The 22,774-nt window shown below is 40.6% G+C and overlaps 1 protein-coding gene across 7 annotated transcripts in view; it reads left to right on the forward strand.

The window, feature by feature from the left end:
• Positions 1–22,774, forward strand: part of DACH1 (dachshund family transcription factor 1) — a 355,264-nt gene that overhangs the window by 142,866 nt on the left and 189,624 nt on the right. For all 7 annotated transcript variants that reach the window (XM_033147985.1, XM_033147981.1, XM_033147982.1 and 4 more), the window contains exon 2: positions 225–340. In XM_033147985.1, the coding sequence (XP_033003876.1) occupies positions 225–340 (116 nt within the window). The remainder of the gene's footprint in view (positions 1–224; positions 341–22,774) is intronic.

The following is a 22,774-nucleotide window of genomic DNA, read 5'->3' on the forward strand; positions in this document are numbered from 1 at the left end:
ATTATGCATCAAGCGCGGCTGATCTTCAATGAGGAAAATGAATTCAGCATGTAATCTAATTAGTGATGGAAGTCTATTACATCTAACTGCAAAAGCAACCGTCCTTGAAACAAATTTATTTACAGTCCATGTTACCAATTGAAACAACTTTGAAATGATGTGTAAGACAACAGCTTAATTGTAAAGTTTTTTTTTGTTTTTTTGTTTGGTTTCCCCCCTTTCAGTTCCAGACCTGGTCGGCCTCCTAAGCGGACTCAAAGTGTCACCTCTCCAGAGAATTCACATATCATGCCGCATTCTGTCCCTGGTCTTATGTCTCCGGGAATCATCCCACCAACAGGTAGGAAATTCGTAATCTATGCATAGCTGTCAACTTTTCCCTTTTTTTTAAAGGGAAATTCCCTTATTCCGAATAGGATTCCTCGCAAGAAAAGTTGACAGCTATGACTCTATGATGTGGTAAGCGCATCCCTTAATTCCACAGGACGTCCAAGCATTATTTTAAAATACACTATCATTTTGTATTGCTCTGCAATAATTTCTTGATGAATGAAAACTTTTATTAGCTAATGGATGTGTAATATGTTGCATGATCATGTGAGCAGGAACTCTGTACCCCAGCCCCCAGAATGTTGCAGAGACCTGCTCCTTCCCTTCAACTGCCTATGAAGCCAGCTTGTTGTCCCTTTGCATGGATCATATGTAACTCATAATTAAAATGCATATGCTGCTGTCATCATGCAATTTTATATAATACAATACCAAAATGGAAATAAAACTCATTTCCAGTAAATAAATTCCTATATTGTTTTTGTTACAACCGTGCTGCTTTGGCTGTAGCTACATCCCAGCCTTTTACTAGCCATTTCTACCCAGGTGGCACCTTGTTGCCAGAATTCCTTTTCTTGGCTTCGATCCTGAATGTGAATAGGAGAGAATGTGAATAGGAGGAAATGTGAAATGTGAATAGGAGGAGACATTTCTATCCAACCTTCCTCCTGCTCCTCTCTCAAAGTCTCCCCTGGACATTGGAGGAACCCTCCTGAATTATGTGGGGTGGAGTAAGAGGGAAGTTAGCCAAAACTGGGTGGAGTTACATTGGATCTTTTTAATAATGGAAAACAGCAGCGTTCTGCTCTTTCACCAAGGTCCATGGGGTCTACTCTCCAGTTCTATTCCTTGAAGGACTCTGAATCTTCCCTCATCTGGCCACTGCACTGGGGAGACCTGTGCAGATTCAGAATGGGGGAAAAATCTGCATGACATAAATTGCAGAAGAGGAAAGGTGGTTTGCCCAAAATGTATTAAAAACAAAACACAGATTTAAAATTGCAACAAAAATGTCTTTTCCTGAGGTTAACATAGTACTATGGCCCCCTTGAGGCAGTAAAAATGAAAGAGGCCACCAATATGGTTTTAATTGTGTACACCTCAGATAGATGACTAGGTTTGGACTAAAGAAACCAAGGTTTAAATCTCATTAAATGTATTTTAATGTTTGATGGAAGCCGCCCAGAGTGGCTGGGGAGACCCAGCCAGATGGGCGGGGTACAAATAATAAATTATTATTAAATTATTATAATTATTATTAGGCAGTTGTGAAGCATTGGCCTGTTATTCTCTGTCAGCCTCACCTACCTTACAAGACTGTTGTGTGAGTATTGACTGGTCAGGAGCTTTTTGATGAGAGGACGGGATAAACGTGTAAAAATGCAGATTAATACAAGAAAACAGGGAAGAACAGAAGGTGTACATAGGCTAGAATAAAAGGTGGAGGAACCAGGATGCATCAAGGAGAAGTAAAGATAAGAAGAGATGAACATGTGCAAATGCAAATTTGTATACAGTACTTAGGTTTCAGTTCAGGAGAATGATGAGTTGGAGCCAAAAGCTCAGTGGAAATGTTAGAATATACCGGTAATGATGGATTTTGAAAGATGTGTTACAGAATTCCAGGCACAACAGACATCAAGGTTCTAGGAGTGTTAGACGGGATATATTTCTTTTCACCATTTTTTCCTTCCTATTCTCTCACTTTATGTTTACCTCTTCATTCCTTGGCTTCTAATTGTTTAGTGTTTTTTACTGTAGTAATTTGCAAGGGTTTGAGGTGAGCTGGAGGGGTGGGGCTTTCTTGTGAAAGTACTGTCATTTTTCTTCTATGCATTTGTTGGGTTTTCATGCATTGTCTGTATTGATTGAAAACATGGCGGTGGTGTTTGGTTTTAAATGAACACACATACAAAGAACAAAAGGATGGGGGAAGAAAAAGAGAGAGAGAGAGATGAGGGAACATCTTCAAAAGTGCAACTGTTTTGTGTCTGATGTCAGATAATCTCCTTATCTCTTGGAACTCTTATTTTAATAAATGATTAATTGTTGGATAAGTGCTCAGTTGACCTGAATGCACTGTTCTTAAAACTGGAAGTGTTGTCCGCTGTCTGTGATGGAGCACAGTAAGTGCGTCTTCGTTTCTCTTTCAAATAAAACCTTTTATTACAGGGACTTTTCCATTATTTTTACCAGATTAATTCAAAATATACAGATGGACAAAATAAAGGAGACTAAAGAAATGCAGGCAGAACTGATGTTTCATGCTAGCCCTCTGCTTACGTTGCACTGCACTGCAAAGCCACGCTGAGTAGCATTATATTATTATTTATTACATTTCTTAGTTGCTTTATCCTGCCTAAGGCAACCCAAAGTGACTTGCAACCAACCAACCAAAACCTCCATAGAGGTGGATTAAGAACCGTTTAAGTAACTTGAAAACAGGATAGCAGTTTGTATATCAAGGCAAACTTTTTCTGAAGACATTGTCTACATTGCAGCACAATTGTTTGCATGTTTAACCAAAAGTAAGTCCCACTGTGTTAAGTGGTGCTTAAGTCTAGATAATAATGTATCTGATTGCAGGCTTTGTTCTTTTGGCTTCTCCTTGGCTGTTATCCCAACTGTACACCCGCCCACTGTAGGATTGCACAGTACTTAATTTTGGATATACGGAAATCAAGCCTATTGATCATGTTAATTACATTGGTCACATCTCCCCCCACCAAACAGAGTACAGCTGAGGTTGATGGCATGTATTGCCCTTAGGTGACATGATTATCATACCTTTCATAGTCGAAACAAAATAGAAAATTCTTTCCAGTAGCACCTTAGAGACCAACTGAGTTTGTTCTTGGTATGAGCTTTCGTGTGCATGCACACTTCTTCAGATACATACCTTTCATAGCTCAGTCAATAGCATGAGACACTTAATCTCAGGATCGTGGGTTAGAGTCCCTTGTTGGACAAAATAATTCTGCATTGGAGTGGGTTGGACTAGATCAGCGTTTTCCAACCTTTTTCTGACTGTGGCCACCTTCTGACCCTGTTTCCTTCCTGTGCGTAGCCAAGGGCGGGGGGGGGGAGCTGCCCCCCAATAAGAAAAAATCAATACAAATATGAGGTTCTGTCACCCTAACAAAAACCTTCCCCCTAACAAAAATCCTGGATACGCCCATGCCCCCCATCCTACCTACGGTATAAAGGTAGCTATTTAAATGTTTTATTTGTAAATAGCACATGTTTTAAAATTTTTGTTATAATTTATACAAAATTCAATTACATAAAATTATAGGACCATCATGAAAGATGGTGGTTTGGCCTAGCAAGCAAAGTATATGCAATGAGACAGAAGCAGCTGTTCCTAAGCAAGAGCATAGTGGCTGTCTCAGATCCCATAAATCCCATTTGTTTTTATTTATTTATAAAAGTATTTATATCCTGACAATTCATACAATGTAACTTGGCAGGGTGCAGTAGTATATGCAATAGAATATAACACACCATCAAAATAGTAAATCATTATCAACACAATAACTGGCTGATCAAAAAATGTAAACACAGGCCTATCAAGAGACACCTGAAAATAAAAAAAATAAGGGTGCCTGTTGATTTCCTGCTGGAAGAGTGCCTCAAAGCATGGGACCGGTGAGACTAAACCCCCAACTTCTATTGGCGGCCAGCCTGGTTTCAGTAACAACTCTGGATGATCTGTGGTCTAGCTGGCTCAGGAGGTCCTTAAGCTACCAGCAAGAGGATAATGGATGGTTAAAAAGCTAGCCTTTTGCTAAATATTTTACATAAGTTTCATGATGAATGCAGCATTTTGTAACTACAGAGTTCTTTGTGGCTAGCAGGTAATCTCACCGAGACACAGGACAAAGACTTTCCACTGGAAACTTGCAATATTGATGGCAGGTATCAAATAAGGGAGCTGGAGTATTTCTGTCTCTGAATCTTCGTGGTACGCATTGATGGATTTTGTGCGTTGGTACACATTTTTGTTGATATGGTGTTATTGATATACCTTTTTTTCTTGAAGTGAGTGGAGAAATAGGCCCCTCTGGATCAATGCTAGTAATGCAGATTCCACAGTTTGTAGCATGGCAGCAGGACAATACTTTTTAATTTGTGTTCTGTGCAGCAACAGATACCTAAATCGAATGATTAGGCTACTAATAGCAATTGGTTTATTCACAAATACCGTATATACCCGAGTATAAGCCGACCCGAATATAAACCGAGGCACCTAATTTTCCTACAAAAACCTGGGAAAGCTTATTGACTCGAGTATAAGCCGGTTCACCTTTGCTGCTGTGGAGGAGGAGGAACGAGCAGCCCGAAAGCAACCCTTTGGGCTGCTCCTTCCTCTTCTTCCTTTGCCAAGTTTGCATTTATGCGAGCAGTTCAGGAATGGAACAAGCTGCCTAGGGAGAGTAAAGAACCGCCGTTCTTGTACACTTCTTAAGGAATGGTTGACTGGGGAGAGCGGGTGGCGGCACGAGCGGAGAGAAAGGGCTTCTTTCTCGCCACCCCCACCGCCCGCCTCACTCGAGTATAAGCCGAGGGCAGCTTTTTCAGCACAAAAAATGTGCTGAAAAACTAGGCTTATACTCAAGTATATATGGTACTTGCCCTCTGAACGATTTCCTGCTCTTTTCTGAGCTGCTCTGAGGAGGCATACCTAGGGCAATGATGGACAGAAACACAAGGGGTGGACTCTGTGCGCTTTGGCAGTCGTCACGGTGTCCTGTTGCGCCAGACGCAGTTTAGTCATGCTGGCCACATGACCCGGAAAGCTGTCTGTGGACAAACACTGGCCCCTTGGCCTGAAGCGAGATGATCACTGCACCCCATAGTCACCTTTGACTGGTCTTAACCATCCAGGGGTACCTTTAGTAAGTACCTTTAGTACTTACTCATATACAGTCTGAAAGTGAAGCTTTTTGGATATAAGTGAAAGTGTGGCTCAAATTTAATTCTGAAGCCTGGAAAAGACCCTGATAAGCTGATATCTGTATTTGATGGCAACATATTATGGAGGATACAGCATCGTCTGCCTACTTTTAGAAGAGCTTTGTGCTATATTTCTAAATCAACTAGTTTATTTAATTCTGCTAGTTTCTAATAGATTTACTTAGTTTTGTGAATTAAATTTATATAACTGATAGTACGGAAAAGGGGCTCGCGGTGTTTTAATTTTTCTAGAGTTCAGTAGATATTCACTCCCCTTCCACGTGAATAAACCTGTTCCAGGAAGTTGCCCTGGGCAACCTGGCATTTCATCCTTGTCTGTGAATCACAGCTATTCTCCTCATTCTTCAAATGGGCACACTAACTCACATGTGTAATTCATCCATTTTTTGACATCCATATCTATGACATTTTCATTAATAATCATTACAAATTTCATTGGACCCAGATTTACACCTATTTAATCTTAGCATAAGTTCCAAACATAGGTTTTGCTATTTAAGTCATAAATTTGGAAGGGATATGCATATGAACTCACTTCTATGCATTACCCTTCTAACCTTCGGGATTTGTTTAACAAACCGGAACATAAATCCAAACCATTGGAGACATAAAGGAAAATTAATTGGGGCTCTTATATTTCCTCTTGGAGGTATCTCCCACCACCATCCCTTATTTTCTTTCCTTCATTCTTACTCTCTGAGGCCTTCATTCCCTTTGGCTGAGAACTCTTAACCAACCTTTTTAAAAATGTAGTCCTATCTGAGAGTAGAAGCGTACAGTTTGAAATATGACCATTTTTAATTATCTTTCTTTTATTGCATATGATGAAATGGGCTTTAGTCCATGAAAGCTTATGCTGCAGTAAATTTGTGAGTCTTTAAGGTACCACCTCGACTCATCGTTGATTTCGCTGCAGCAGACTTAACACAGCTCCTTCCGTGAATTTCTTTTTTCTGTTTTATTTCACTTTATTTGCCCCTGTTCAATTGATATACAGCTCTGAGCATCTCTTTCACTTTCTGATAAAAATCTGTCTTAAATATTCCTGTAATTTTTGTGGGTCTTGGTAATTTCAAAAAGGAAGATCTGGTGTGGCACGATACATGGAAAAGATAAACATGACATTAGCATAATACCTTTGCATTGTTTATGAAGCCTTGTGATGCATACTTATGATCAGCTTATTGCAGGTAAATTGAAAGCAAATTCATGTCCTTTATAGTCCAAACGCCTAGAAATTAAATACAGGAATATATCTACCCTCTAACGTCTATCTAATGTCAGTTTTAGTAAGCGGGATCAGTTATTTGGTTAGCACAACCATTCCCCCCTGCTTTGTTTGGAAACTTTTCTTTAGTTCGCTTCCCTTCTTCTTTATGGTTTTGTGTCCTCTTGGCTAACTGCTCTCCTCTGTATTTGATTCTGCTCCACTGCCTCCTTTGAAGTTATTTATGATTTAATTGTATTTATTCACTTAACACAGATCCATCTGTGTCCCATTCCCAATAGAAGGGTTTTCATTTCATCTCTGTCACTAAATGCTAACGTCTCATGCATTTCTTACCTCTACAAGCCTTTTACAGTGTCGTTCCTATGGTAACTTAATGTGATTCCTTTTAACAGAGCTTACAGTATAATCACCAGAGTTTTTATTTGTAGTGCAGAGGTTCTTTTTTGTTTGTGTGTTTTGTTTTTGTTTGCTGCCTTGTATCTGTGATTGTAAATTGCTTTATAATCCTATTCTAATGAACACTACACAGTTGATGTCTGTTTCTACTTCAGGCACGGCTTGGAAATGTTTCATCTGCTTTTCGTTTGTGTTTGTTGACAACATGTTGGTGAAAAGGGTTGCTTCTTAAATCCACAGCAAACCTTTTGATGAAAACCATTGATTTGACCACTTCTCCACCTTCATACATAAATGCAGCTAGCAGTCTAATATACAGTAGGCTTAGCATTATCCAAACTAGGAGAAGACTTGCCCCCACTCCTTTTCACTCCCTTACTAACTCTGATCTTCCCTGCCATGGTTTGCAAATCCAAGTCAAACCATGATAGTTCAAAATGAAAATAACAATCAGAGATCATAACAACAAACAACTTAACAGGAGCTCTGAGCCCAGCAACTTGCATCATTTCAAGAAGGTCATCAAATCATTTCCTTGTTCCAACAAAGTAAGATTTCCCAAAATTAATTACCTATAGCTTAGCAGCACCACACATATGTGCAGACTCCCCAGAGAGGAGCTTGTTGGTCCTTTCTGCTTGCTGCTACGCAAGTCATTGAAAGTCAGGCTTGTGGTTAAACTCTTATCCTCACTAACCATGAGCTGTTGTTTTTGTCGCTAGTGTGTTTGGCTTAGTGTGATGTGCAACCGAAGCTGCTTAGTTTTTAGTTCCACAATGAAATTGAGTCATGTTAGCAAGAATGTTCCAGAATGACCTTAATTCCATCTCTTTTGGGTTAATTGTTTGCTCCAGTTTGAAGAGACAACTTTTTCCATATTCCACTTCTTCATACTATCATGGACACCTAATCTCCAGAGATTCCCTAAATAACCAAGATACTCATGCCTTCAACACATTTTTGAGTCTTAAGAGAATTGATGGTGATCTAAGTTTCTCCATGTTCATTTCTCGTTCATTGCCTGTATAGCGACCGGTGCCAAGAAGCATATTCAAAAGGAATATTTTGTAATGTGCAGGTCCAAAAATTGGCATTCTCCTTTAATTCTGTAGAACTGTGTAAATTTAAAATGATTACCATAATAGGAGCTAGTCAGAAGTCACAAACTGATCAGAATTTTTAATATATATATTTTTTGAGGTGAAGCAAGATCAAAATTCCATTTGCCTTTCTACTTTCTTAAAAAAACATTTAAACTAACACTGTTCGTATCCATTTTTTTTTTTTGTATAGACCTGTTCACTAGCCAATAGTATTAGTCATCCAAAGCACATCATATTGATTAATGGATAAGAATTTTATCGCATCTTACTGCTAACAGTTTGATACCAGCTGATCTTTTTTCAATCACAATTATTTTTTAATCTCTAAATTTAATCTATTCAAATGATAAGCAAGTTTGAGATTTCAGCAAGTCCAGTTGCTTATCAATAGATCATCCGGGTAAAACTCTTAGATCTCACAATTCTGCTTTAAGAACAAGTCTTCCAGTCCCTAAAGGTTGCAGTCCTGTGTGCATCCATCTTGGAACAGGCCCACAATTATATGGGAGCATTTAGGGGCTCCCCCCTAGTATAAAAGTAGCAGACCCCAGTCAGAAGCTCACCCCTTCCCCTGTAATGTTGGTGACCAGGGGCGTAGGAAGCCTCTTGGCCGGCCAGGGTGACAAACGCCGTGCGGAGGCACCCCCCAGGGGGTGGGGGCGTCTTGATGTGTGCGTTGTGACATCACGACGCACGTCAGATGGACCGCATGCGCGGAAATGCCGCGCATGTTCAGTCTGTTTGGGCCGGTGTTGCTGCTCCCGCAGCGATCGATCGAGCCGCCAAGTGAGCAGCGGCTTGTGGGTCTACCCCAGCCGTCCGTAAAGCAGCACAGATGGGGTGCCGGGCAGCGGGGCTCAGCTTGGGGAGTGGCGGGAGGGGCCGCCAAGTGTCACCCTCCCCTTCCCTGGAACCCAGGGCTCCCTGTCCCCATCACCCCTCCCTTGCTACGCCACTGTTGGTGACAGCTGATGTTTCAATGGCAACTGGGTTGCCTTCATTGAGCGTCCCTGCATCCAGCCCTTGAGGTGCTTGGAGCAGCAACCAAGTTCACTCTTCAAATTGATTCTGTTTGGGCTGGCTGGGCAGGCAGGGAGGAAGAATGGGCTTGACGGTGTTTCCCATCCTCCAATCCCAAAAATCCTTGAACTGCTGCTGCTGCTGCTACTTTCAGTTTGCATGCAAAAGGACAGGAAGCAGCTGGCAGCACCAGGGCCTCCTTGCTGTGGTTGCTTTTAGTTGAAAAGGAAAAAACCAAAATAAGAATCTCATCGCACAGTATAGCACCCCACCCATCCTTCATAGAAGGGAATTGTGCTCCTTTATAATTTTTATGGGGATGCGGGTGGCGCTGTGGGTTAAACCACAGCGCCTAGGGCTTGCTGATCAGAAGGTCGGTGGTTTGAATCCCCGTAATGGGGTGAGCTCCTGCTGTTCGGTCCCAGCTCCTGCCCACCTAGCAGTTCGAAAGCATGTCAAAGTGCAAGAAGATAAATAGGTACCGCTCCGGCGGGAAGGTAAATGGCATTTCCATGCGCTGCTCTGGTTCACCAGAAGCGGCTTTGCCATGCTGGCCACATGACACGGAAGCTGTATGCCGGCTCCCTCGGCCATTAACGCGAGATGAGCACCGCAACCCCAGAGTCGGACTCGACTGGACCTAATGGTCAGGGGTCCCTTTACCTTTATAATTTTTATATTTTATATATACGTGTCTATCCAGAACCAAGTCCCACTGAGTTTGTGGGCCTTACTTTCAAATATGTGAGTGCATTATCACATTCAACCTGATGTAAAGTTGAAGTCTATGGAAATACCATTGAGGGTACACAGGATTCTGGTGATTTTTCTGCCTTGGACTTTGTTTTTCCTTCTGAGGAGTTATCAGCATTTAGGGGATAATATTGTTTGTTCTGTGGATGCAGGTTCTTTGACATTCCTAGGTGAGCTAACCAGAAGCTACTTGTATTTCAATTCAAGGTTTGACTAATTAGCCAGAATTAAACGAATTACTACTTCACTTGGAATTCATGGGAGTTTTCAGGTGCCTGTGACAGGAGTTCAGGCCTAAGTAGTATTTCAATATATATCAGACTTAAAATATATCAGTGTTTCGTTGCTTTATTTCAGCTGTTAAGTATAGCTGCATGTGTGCTTGGGTGATGATCTAGGGAAAATTTGTACGTCTGCAGGATCCTGGGGGATAGAAAGACTTACTGGAAAATAGTAGATTGAGAGATAATTTAACAGGAGTCAATGTGCGTAATGAATATAAGGTAAATTGATTTTTGGGCGGTGTGCCTATTGTTTAATAATCGTTCTGATATATTCTTTTGTAAGAATAGCTCAGTTGTAGCAGCGTGCAGTATGTGTGTGAACTAAAGAGATTTCACAATGGTGTGTGCACTATTCATGTGCATTATATTGTGCCCATTGGTTACTGCAGGAACTTTGTTAGTACAAAATTCCTGTCTGGAACTTATGCTCAAAGGACTGTATTGTAAATTCAATTAAATAATGATGGAGAGATAGCAATCTAATCAATAGTAGCAGTAGGCATTGAATAGTTTTTCATAATATTTGGGAAACAATGAATATTAATATTTTTAAGTCACTCCAAGCTAAGAAGGTTCTGAAAATGCAACTTAGTTAATCATATATTTTAATTTTTTTTACTTTGCCAGTATACTAGTGGTGTTTGAAGAAGAGCATGAGAAACTACAATGAAGTCTCTCCCTGCCCCACTTCACGCAGATTTGAGTAAATTTTGTAGAAACAAAGACGAATGCGTAATTCCATTTACTATATCTCATTTGCTTTTCTAATCTGTAACAAATTACCTATACTGTGACAGCTGAAGAAATCTTTACAGTACCACAGTGCTTTGGTGTGTAAAAAGCGAACAGTTTCGGTTACATTAAGCTGGCAGTAACACAACTACTTCTTTGGCTAGATTGCTTTTTTACTTTATTCGTTGTGTGTTTTGAGACCCTTAATGCATGTTTGCCTACTGTGTTCCATGGAGAAATCAAATTGGTTCCATGGTACATAAATGTTTTATGCAATATTCCATAGAGAACATTAAATAAGAATAAAGAAGCCTTGACCTCTGGCACCTACACCCATTTCTTATGTCAAATGGGGAGATGCTGAAAGCTCTCTGTGCTTGTAACCCTTCTATCTAGCTGTGACCCTCCTTAACGTTAAGCAGGTGACTCGATTAAACATAAATCAGGCATAAAATGCCCTGCGTGAGGCAGCACAGTGAATCAAGCAAATTATCAAATGGCAAAACTCATTTTGTGCTGAGGGCAATGTAAGCTGCCAGCATTTATACATCAAAACTTCACTCAATGTAAGATTGATTTTATTTTATTTTGTTTATTTTAATTCCCTATAGCGAGCTGTGTTAGCCCTGTAAAATGTTGCCTGCATCATTAGGCTCCTAAGAAATGCTTTTTAGCAAGGGGATGGAGCTCTAGTTTACAACAAATGTAATCCATCTAAGAGCTCGTGCGCCATAGTACTCTATAACTGGTTGTGGAAGAGCAGGTCATTTTTCTTTTTCTTTTGGTTGCAATTGCGCTGAAATATAAGTGCCTGTGACTATATAGATTTTCTTTGTCTATCGACTCTATCAAAAATAAGACCACCAAAGGAATAATGTAATAGAATCAAAGTACTGGTAGCATCCAAGATATTTTTCCAGTTCCAGTTGAGATGTTCGGATTAAGGTGTATAAGCCCAGTCTTAAGACTGAAATGAATTTTTATGTAAGATGATACATGTCTTCCTTTCACAGTTGCTTTTTATGCTGCTTTAAAACATGTCAAAATAATCCCCAACAGAGGAATCTAAAAGGAATGTCAGCTCTGTGGTTATGTAAATCGAATCGAGTGCTTTACAGCAGGTTTAAGATTTTTATAACTCAGAAGTTGTTAACAGCCAGCTGGTTTGTATCTGTTTTTTATGGTTATTCTTGTCATATGCAGCCTCCACAATTTTTAATTATATTTTATGGTATCTGTTTCCCCTCCTCTTGAATCCCACAGCCACTGTTCGCTATAGAAGATATTTTCCATGGGGAAGAGAGCAAGCATTGGTTTGGGACTTCATCATTAGAAACTCTGTTTTATAATTACTCCAGGTTCTTGGTAATGGAGTTCATGGGCAATGGAAATATGTAGGAAATGTGTGGGTTGGTATTGCAGTAGAGAAACCTCTAGTATTTGGTATATTCCATTAATAAGTTTTGAACCCATGGCACCAAGTCACTAAGTTTTGAACACAAGTATAGATAGAATCATGCAACTGTTGTCCTCCCTATTAAGATAGCTGATTTGCAAATATATTGATGTTTCATCATGCAAATTAACTTTTGCTTTACAGTTCAATATATTATTTGTTTTGGGCATTATTGTCTTCAAGAGATTTGATTACATCAAAGCTTGAAATCACCATTTGTTTTACATGCTTCTCAGATCCTGTGTTCATAATAAAATTAAAATGATGGCAGTAGCAGAACAGATTAGTCACTGCACCAACCAGAATCTATACATGTCTTCTCAGAAGTTACCGTAGTTTCAGTGGGACTTACTCCCAGGTGCATGTATATAGGATTGCAGTCATAGCTTTATGGCTCTTAACTGTAGTTGCTTTTAAGTCTGTAAAGGATTATTTAAAAAAAAATTCATAAAGTATTTTTTTCCACAAGAATTCTCCAAATACTGATTTTAAAAAGAAATGTTAATGATTTTAATTTTTTTTAAAAACCACAGATTAATTCATTACAAGAATATTTTTAGTTGCATAACCCCATACCACCTCAGTGCTATACTAGTAGAACTAAGCTCAATAAAGTGTGTCGGATGCTCTTTAAATAAACCACCTCCTATGGGATCAAAAGTTTATCTCACTTTTGGCATAGTGGTGTTAGGGTTGAAGTATGTTTGCTTGAATTGTCACTAAATGAATTTTGTCGATCAGTCCTGCCAGATCAAGCAAGAATAACCTACCAGCGATGGCTATGATCCTGCACTTACACTGGACCATGTTAGCTCTGGGGTTTTCACACAGCACAGTGTTTTCAGCCAATGTCATCTGAAGAAGGCATTTCCACAGAGCATAGCAGAAACAATATCAGCTTCTGCTGTATAGTCAAAGAATTGATTCGTATAAATCCAATTTCATTACTTTAACAGGCAAAAATCCATATAGGTATTATCATCAAACTTAATATCTACAGACATTATGGCTCTGTAAAGGGCTACTTGTATTACAGTATATTATAATATTTAAGCAGTTCACTGTTAAGAAGTGTTTGCTTTTGCCTACTTACTCTTCAGTGTCTAAAAGAACTGAACTGAAGAATAAATATGCTCAATTCCACCCATCCACCCCCCGTCCTGTATAATCCAGGACAACAATCTGCAGCCTGCTGATTTGGGAATATGTGCACAGAAAGATCTTTACTCAAAATAGTTGTTGCTTGGTAGTGTGTGGAGCTTTATTTATTTATTTAGGAATTTCTGCCCTACCCTTCACCATTCAGTCACTGGGCAGTGGACAACATATTAAAGCATATCAATACACATTCTAAAACCGAGTAAAGCATTAATTCAAAATAGACATGGCTCAAACTAAAATAAGAGAACAACATAAAATAGTAAGAGTGTACAGTGCAAAGCTAAACTCAAGCAGAATGCACCCATTTACTTCCAAAAACCTGAAAAAATGCATCTATCTTCACCCACCACCTAAAAAAGTAAAGTGTTGAGCTTTGAGGAATCATTCCAAAGTTTTGGAGTGCCACAGATAAAGTCCTACTATTGGCCCACACTCAGCTGATCTCATCCTTGGCCAGTACCACCAGGAGAGTCTCATTGGTTGATCTTAAACATGGGTAGGCATACTAAGGCCTGGGGGCCGGATCTGGTCCAATCGCCCTCTAAATCCAGCCTGGGGACAGTCCGGGAATCAGCATGTTTAAACATGAGTAGAATGTGTCCTTTTATTTTAAATGCATCTCTGGGTTAATTGTGGGGCATAGGAATTCATTTTTTCCCCTTCAAAATTTAGTCCAGCCCCCCCACAAGGTCTGAGGGACAGTGGACTGGCCCCCCGCTGAAAAAGTTTGCTGACCCCTGATAAAGATTGGACAGGATGGTAGGGCAGAAATCATCCTCTACGATATTTGGGTCTTGGGCTGTTCAGAACTTAAAATGTCAACATTAGAGCCTTGAATCGGCTGTTAACTACGATATGCATTCTCTGTCTCAGTCGCACACATGCTTCACCTAGGAGTAATTATCTTTCCCTCATTCTGGGATGTATGGCAGTAGCTCCAGTATAAGGGGTTTGGTAATGAACAAATCTGATCCTATTATTCATGCATGAAATATATGAAGTGAGAATTTACAGTCCCCTCACTTAAATATGAAAGATATGAAACTAGAAGCCCACACAGCAACTATCTAATCTGCTTATTACCACTTGTATGTAATGTCCAAAAATCAAATGTTATATGCATATTAAGAGACATCTCCAACTTTTGAATTGCCTTCAGGATTTAAGGTGGGTGAAATATTTAGTTTGCTAGCAAGAACTTCAATTCAAAAAGTTAAGGAACTCCATACGTATGAAATTTCTTTGGTCTGCCTCAAGACACTTTTTTTTACTCAAGTTTTTAGGATAAACCATCAGAAAGCAGATTGCACTATTAGTTTCCTCTGTCAAAGCCCATTGATTACAGCAGGTAGTCTGGATGTCTAGATGTTGTGGATGTCCAGATGTTGTTGGACCAGACTGCAATTTCCCTTATCTCTAGCTAGCTTGAACAACGATCAGGGATTATGGAAGTTGTGGTCCAGCCACATCTGGAGAACAACAGATACCACACTACTGTGTAGGAATACACTTCGTGGATTCTTTGGAATCCGCGGCTATTTGTTTAATTTAATGTTTATTTAAGCACTACTTTTCGTATCCTTCCGTTTAAAAGTGAAAGTAAAAGTAAGAGACAGTGGGCACTTTGCCACTGAGATCACTCCGCCTAAAATTGTAGTTCCAGAGGTTTTCAAAGTTATCAATGGACGTTTATTCTGCTTCCCGCCTTTTTTGGGGGCAGCAACAGCTGTTCTATTGGCTAATATATTGGTTATGATGTCACTCTTGGTTATCAATAAAAGGCTGAGGCTCCCCGCTTTAGGCAGATAGACAGTATTGAACAGCCGTTCAGTCAGTTGGGGTTTTATTTAGTTTAAGGGTTTTTGGGCTGAGGGTTGGCTGGGTTGGATGGGTTGGAAGCGCGTGCAGGTGGTAGTTAGGGTTTAGCTCGCGGAAGACTTGGCGGTAAAGGTTAGATAGCCTTTAGACCCAGCATAGGTTTAGATCGCGGAAGATTTCTCGGTTTAGTTTTATTTAGCCTTAGCATTGTGGAAGATTTGGCGGTGCAGGGACTGAAAGCTTAGGGAGAATCTTAGAATAGGGCTAGGAACAGTAAAGTGTAAAGAGCCTATGCGGGTCAGCCAAAGCCGTAAAAGAAACATCGGTGTCTGTCTTTATTGGGGAAAAGGTTTTTATTTAATTTTGAAAACGTCAGGGGTTTCACCTTAGTGCTTTAACTTTGCCCTTAGTTTAGCTATCTTTACTTTAGTAATATTTCAGGAGGTACCAAGCAACTTCAAGAGTATCTTCGAGGCATCCATTCATTTTCGAGGCATCTATTCATTTCCGACTTACTCACGCACCTTCAGATATTGAGGCTTGGCCGGCGCCCGTGCCAATACGCACGCGGAACGCTGGCCGTATATCCCCAGCAACTGGTATCTTGTGTGTGGGTGGCCTAGACTCACGCACGGGAAGCTCCAGCACCGAATCCCCGCACTACTGGATTACATTTTAGCTGAGATAGGGGCTCTTGTTCTGAATGTGCAACAGTGAACACCATTTTGAAGCACTGATAATTACATGTGAAATTCCTTGGCTCTTAACCAGTGTCTGCCCAACTATATATCAACTTGAACAAAACTATGAGGACAAATGTCATCAAATAGGTATTCTCTAACATGGTGCCCACCATATTTTTTGAATATTTCCATCCCAGATCGCTGGCATGGTAGTTGTAGTCCCAAACATCTAGGGGACACCAGGTTGGGCAAGGCTGATCTAGAGAGTTGACATCAAGTTAGACCTCTTTCAGTTTATCCAGGTTTTGTTATCTGCCCCATGCCTGATGTCATAGATGGGCGTGACTTGGCTAAAATGACCTGAGGATTGGAGCTTTTCCCCTCCTGTATTAGCGGAATCATAGCTCAACAGCTCTATCTTACATATGTGGGAATTACTTTTAAAGTCTGCCCATGAATACAGTTGTAGTCGCACAATGGCAGCCTGTTTTTTTTTAAAAATGTTTAACATCTGAACAGTATTATTCCATAGCAGTTTGCAGATTTTTTATAAGAACCCAGGAATTCAGTGACTCTGTTTAATTTTTTATCTATTCCAAGAAAAGAAGGATGAATGTGAGGAGAGATGTAAAACCTGAGAAACTAGAGCCACAGAAATTATGCACAAGGATGAAAAGTTAGCAATATTCTCATTTTATCTAAAAAAAATGCTATGTTCACTTGTGCAAACTCTCTCCCTTCCCTAAATGACACTTTAATTCAGTGTGTTTATCATGCTTCAGCTTTCTTACTCCCAATTATGAGTTGTTATAACACAGGGAACAAATTGGATAATCAATGCACAGCAGGGAAAAAAGGAAGATAAAAACAAAACATATCATTTAACCACAGAGAAACAACTTTGGTTTTTGTTGGGTAACTTACAAAGCAATCTTGGATTCCCCACCACATCTGCAGCCCTGCTGGCCAGGGTGGAAGGAGGGGCAGTTGCAGGTTTTTGCCCCCCTTTTTTGGCTGTAACATTTTCAGGTTGGTACAGTGATCACCAAAAACCCTCTGCTTTTTTTCTGGCTACCACAGGCTGTATCTGCTTTGACAGAGCACGAGCCCCCACCATAGCAGAGCCTTCCCCCCTCCACAGCAGTGCTCCCCCCTGCCTGAGGAGGCTGGTGTCCTGACTAACAGAATTCACACTACATCCTAACACACACATACCCAGCACTGGGGAAATAGGATAGTCACTCTAGTGCAAAACTCCACAATAGTTTCATACAGGTATGTGGCTGGGCTGTTCGTAGGAGCGGATGGGGCCTGGTAGAAATTGCACTAGTTACTCACCTGCCCAATTTGTCCCAGGGCTTTCCAGAATACTACTACTCCTTTCACCTCAACTCCTGATCCTTGTCTTTCCCTTTGACCTGTTTAAAATTGTTCTGCCACTCGTCTTTCCCTTTGACCTGTCCTCGTGAGAGCAAGGCATTCTGGGTGAGGTAGCCCAGAGGAAGGAAGAGAGTGCCAGTGCCACTGCCATGTTAGCGGTGGCAAAACCATTTTAAACTCCATTTTGAGAGTGTGTCTGTGTGAGGTTTTCCAAAGCATGGGACCATGGAAGCTCGCCATGATTTGCCCTAGGGGTGGAACTGGTATGGGAAAGTTCTAGGATGTGATATGAATGCAGTCTCTGATACCTTATAAAATCCATAAGCCACATAGCAAGCCATTGCTTGCTTAACCATGTATCTTACCTAGAGGCAACTTTGAAGCTGCTGAAACAATTGCTGATATTATACATCAAGAAACCAAATGCTGCAATAAAAATATATTCTATGATTTTGCATCTGCGTCTGGAGATTTGCAAGCACAGACTAGGAGGGGGGAGTGAATATTTTAGCACGTGATCAGTGGCAGAGGAAGCCTCTTCGCCGCCCGGGGCAGCAGAGCGGAGGCACCCCCCTGGGGGCGGGGTGTCATGACGCACGTCGGATGCACTGCACATGCCCGGAATTTCCGGGCATGCGTAGTGTATCCGGGCCAGCGCTGCTGCTCCTGCAGCGAGCCAGTGAACGAGCAGTGGGTTGTGGGGCTGCCCTGTCCGTGCTGCTTTACGGACGGGGCAGCCCCACAACCTGTCGCTCGCTTGCCAGCTCGTTCAGTCACCACGGGAGCAGCAGCGCCGACACGGATGCAATACGCATGCCCAGAATCTCTGGGCATGTGTAGTGCATCCGGGCTGGCACTGCTGTTTCCGCGGTGAGCCGCCAAGCAAGCAGCGGCTTGTGGGGCTGCCCCGTCTATGCTGCTTTACGGATGGGGCAGCCCCACGAGCTGGCGAGCGAGTGGCGGCTCATGGGACGGCTCCGTCCGTCCGTAAAGAAACATGGACAGGGGGAGTGGCGGGAGGGGCTGGGGAGTGTCACCCCATCCCCTGGAGACAGGGGTGGCCCGCCCCCTACGCCCCGCCCTTCCTATGCCACTGCCTGAGATTTTTAGAAGGGATCCTTCTACCATAGTTCTTAAAAGTAACAGTCATTTTCACTGAAATATTTCGCTACTGGTTTTCTAGAAGAAGAATCTGCAGGTCACTTCCAGGGTCCAAACACTCATCCCCCCCCCCCGACCACACACAGCGTTCCCAAAGCTTTGAGTTTAGTATAAATATGATTCTCAACCCCCCCCCCCCCTCCCGCCCCGCTATTACCGGTACTTTTTGGTTTATCTTCAGTTAAGCTGAAAAGTAATAGGAAGCAATGCAAACCATAATTCAGACAGCTAATGCTATAAACTTACATGGGAAAGAAGGTGTACCTCTTTCCTCTCTTTACAAATGATGCCTGATCTTTAGCTGTCCTTTAACAGGCATTTTCATTTGTTTGGTTAAATGTACATCCTTTCTTTGGGCCATCAGTGTTCTCTCTTGCAATGTTAAATGTAACATTCCTTAAAAAAAAAAATCAATTGTGCCTTATCAATGCTACAAAGAGGGAAATGTGAATTGTAGAATGCATCAGCACATATCCAAGGTTAATTTCCTCTCCAGAAAAGGATGATTTACTGAAAAGGAAGCCATCTGTGTAATATATTTTCCTGTGGGTCTATAATCACCATAGGTTTTCCAAGATTAAAAAAAAAAGGTATGTCAAGTGTTATTCTACAAAGTTGGAGTAAGCTAGGCAGGGCACCGTGATTCCAATTTCAGTAGAGAAAATAGGCAAATAGATTTCATTAGTGTGTAGAAAGATTGCACCAAGTGCTGAGGACTGTTCTTGGATAAATTCAAGATTAAATTAGGGGGGAAAAACCAAATGTTCATTGTCATTATTTTTTTTATACCTCACAATAATTATAGTAATGCTATCAATCTAGGATAAAATCACACTTGGGGGGGGGGGAATGCTGCTATTTGTTCCTTTGGTGTACACAGTTATTGTATGGGTTAAGTATCAATGTTGGGTCTCCTTTCCCCTGCAGCAGATTTTAGCAGCCTGGGGAATTACAGGGGGAGGAGAAGAAGGGAAAGTCCCATTGCATGAGCACAAATCTGTTGTGTATTTGCATAATTAATATATTTATTATATATAAATATATAAACACCCCTAATTAATTTATTTATAATGCATTCGTGTGCATGTCTGTACAGAGGCAAGCCTCTTTGAGTGGTTCTGGTGTTATTTATCTGTTTATGACTGTATTGTATAACTAAAACACAGGTGTGTGTGTGTGTGTGTGTGTGTAAGTGTGTGGAAGACAATCTTGCTCAGCTACGAGTGATCGCCAAAGAAGAAGAAGAGATAGATTATTATTATTATTATTATGCTTATTGGTGATATCTTTTGTAACTCTGTTGTTCAAACATTTCTGCTGTGCACATATATGCCCACAATATCAGAAAGACTGATCCAGCCCCAAACACCGACTTCATGGCATGGGCAGCTGCACATGAGTACAAAGCAGGTGGTGCTGGGGGAATGCCTGTGTAACCTTGTCACAGACCTACAAAGTGGAAGGTACATCCTGACCCAGAAAGAATATGAGGGTGAACCTGCAGAGAGGTGAAACCCTCAGCCTGCAGCAAAACAGGCACAGGATGTTGTTTGTTATTCAGAGCAGGTATACCAAAGTGATGAACGGTGTGGCCTGTGCAATTCCCTCACCAGAAAACTCGACTGGATTTGGGGAACTGGCTGCTTTTAATGAAGGGCGTGCTCTTTTTATTGTAATTATTGGTGTGGTTTTTATACATTTTTATATAGAATTGTAGAGTTGGAAGGGACCCCAAAGGTCTTCTAGTCCAACACAATCACGGCTAAAGCATCTCTGGCAGATGGCCGCCCAACCCCTGTTTAAAAATCTCCAAGGAAGGAGATCTCTGACCTTTGTTCAAAGCTCTTTTAAATCTGTGTACAGTGGTGCCCCGCTAGACGAATGCCTCGCTAGACGAAAAACTCGCTAGACGAAGGCATTCGTCTAGCGGGAGGCTGCCCCGCAAGACGATTTTTTTTGTCTTTTTTTTTTTGTCTAGCGAAAACCGCGGTTTACATTGCCGCTTCACTAGACGAAAAGCCCGCTAGACGAAAATACTCGCAGAACGAATTATTTTCGTCTAGCGGGGCACCACTGTATAGTTTTACATAGCTTTAATTCTGTCAATGTTTAATTGGTCTTTAATGAGCATTTTTCCATGTTTTTACCATGTTTCTCCTAAAATAAGACATAGCCATAAAATAAGCCATTGCAGAATTTCTATGCATTTGCGAAATATAAGCCGTTACCCGAAAATAAGCCATACCCCGAAAATAAGCCATAGTGACGCAGCACCTCCCATTAAAACAGCCTGGAGAGGCGTGGCTATGCAGCGTACCGATGCGACACGGTTAAAATAAGACATCCCCTGAAAATAAGCCATACTGTGTTTTGTTGAGAGAAAAATATATATGAGACGGTGTCTTATTTTAGGAGAAACACGGTAGCTGTTTTTATTTTTATATGTATGCTGCCTTAAGTCTCGTCAGGTAATAATAATAATAATAATAATAGCCTGTCCATACATTAGAAAGAAAAGTTAAAACACTGGAAAGTGTGCCAAAAAAGGAAAGTCCATTAAGGCTTGACATCAACATAAATAAACAAACCAACCATAGCACTAGATAGAGAATATGTTCCTGTGCATGCAGTAGTGAGTGGGTCATGATGATGTTCACCATTCTTTGGAGTTTTTCTTTTGGATGCTTATGGACTCGCACATATGTACCGCTGCTCTACTACTGGTAGGTGTTAGATAATCCCAAAGGAACTATCCACATTTATGACTAAATTAATTGTACTGTACCTTGAGCAAGGCCTCGTATTGAAAGCTAAATCCAAGGAGCTGACGTGTTTTGATGCACATGGACGAGGTTTGCATGTTTTTCTGGGGTGTAAGCCGCCAGAGAACTTTTATATTACAGTGTGACATACAAATCCAAGAAATAAATGCTTATTCAGAAGAAGACTTGATGAAGGCAAAATGGCATTTCCCCTATCTGATACCCTGTGCAAACTTATTTGGAATTAAGTCCCAGTGAATTCAAGGAAACGTGGACAGAATCATCCCAAGCCTTCCCTTTTGGAAGTGATCCAGTTCTTTGTCTCCATACAGATTGGTAAATGCATCCCTACACATTTTAAGGAAACGTGGCTTGAAAAGATCAGTACACAAGATTCATTGTCAGCAAGTAGCATTTCTCTCTTTCAAAAGTTGACCTTTGCTGGTTTTTTTTTTTTTAAATTTTAAAGATATATCTGTGCTTTAAAAAAATCTTTTTTAAAAGCATGCATTTTTGGTTAAGAAATTGAAGATAATTTCTTTGTCCTACTTCTAGGCTGGGGAGGTTCAGATAAAAAAGAATTCCTGTCTTAAAAGTCACACATGGCTGTAATTTAAGTTTTTTTTTTTAACCTTCTTGTCCGTAACAGTTGAAAGAAACCTTCAATGAAAATTTATTAACTAGACCAATGCCTGAGGCTATAAAGGTTCATTTATTACCAGTTTCTTGGCTGTTTTTCTTCTTCTATTTTTCAGTTAAACTCATAGCGTAAGATAATACTTCACAAAATTAAACCTTTGACCTTCTGTAGAGTTAAGTCGCCTTTGATTAGATAAAGTAACAATTTATGGTCCAGCTTGAGGTTGCACATGAAATGAATAATGCAACAGACTGAACGAGGACTGAAAATCTATTGCTTTTGAAGAGATGACTGTTAAAAAGAAATCTACACTCTTAATTGAATTGTTTTGATTCTGTACGCACATCTGCAATATTTCAGACTTCATAGAAAATGTAGTCTTTTATTTGGTGGTTTCTGTATATTACATGTAGTTAAAATCTGAGTAAACTTAGTAAACTCCATTGAATCTAATCAGAAAACAAGATACTGCTGAAAATATGTAGTAGGTGTTTTGTTATCTTAAGCAATTGGATATGTTCCTTTAGACATTTTTAAACAAAAAAATGAAAATGAGTGCCATTGATTTCCAGTGCTGTTTTCTTAGTTCATAATTGCCTTTAGGATTGCAGCCTAGCACCGTAATTCAGAAGCAAGCCCACTGAGTCCAATAGTCCTTAGTACCAAGAAAGTGTACATCAGATTACAGTGTAAGATTTTTTAAAAGCAGGGATGCTGCAAAAGAAACCCAGGAGCAGCAAATAAGCATCCCTACAACGGAAGATCCGTGTAAGAACATCTCATCATGAACCACTGTGACAGTCAATAGGATGTAATTAACAGAAAGGACTTAAGGGTAGCATGTTGGATAGAGAGAAATATGGGATTTGCGAAGTATATATTGAATG

This window comes from Lacerta agilis, chromosome 4, assembly GCF_009819535.1.
Source record: "Lacerta agilis isolate rLacAgi1 chromosome 4, rLacAgi1.pri, whole genome shotgun sequence".
Classification (NCBI taxonomy): Eukaryota; Metazoa; Chordata; class Lepidosauria; order Squamata; family Lacertidae; genus Lacerta; species Lacerta agilis.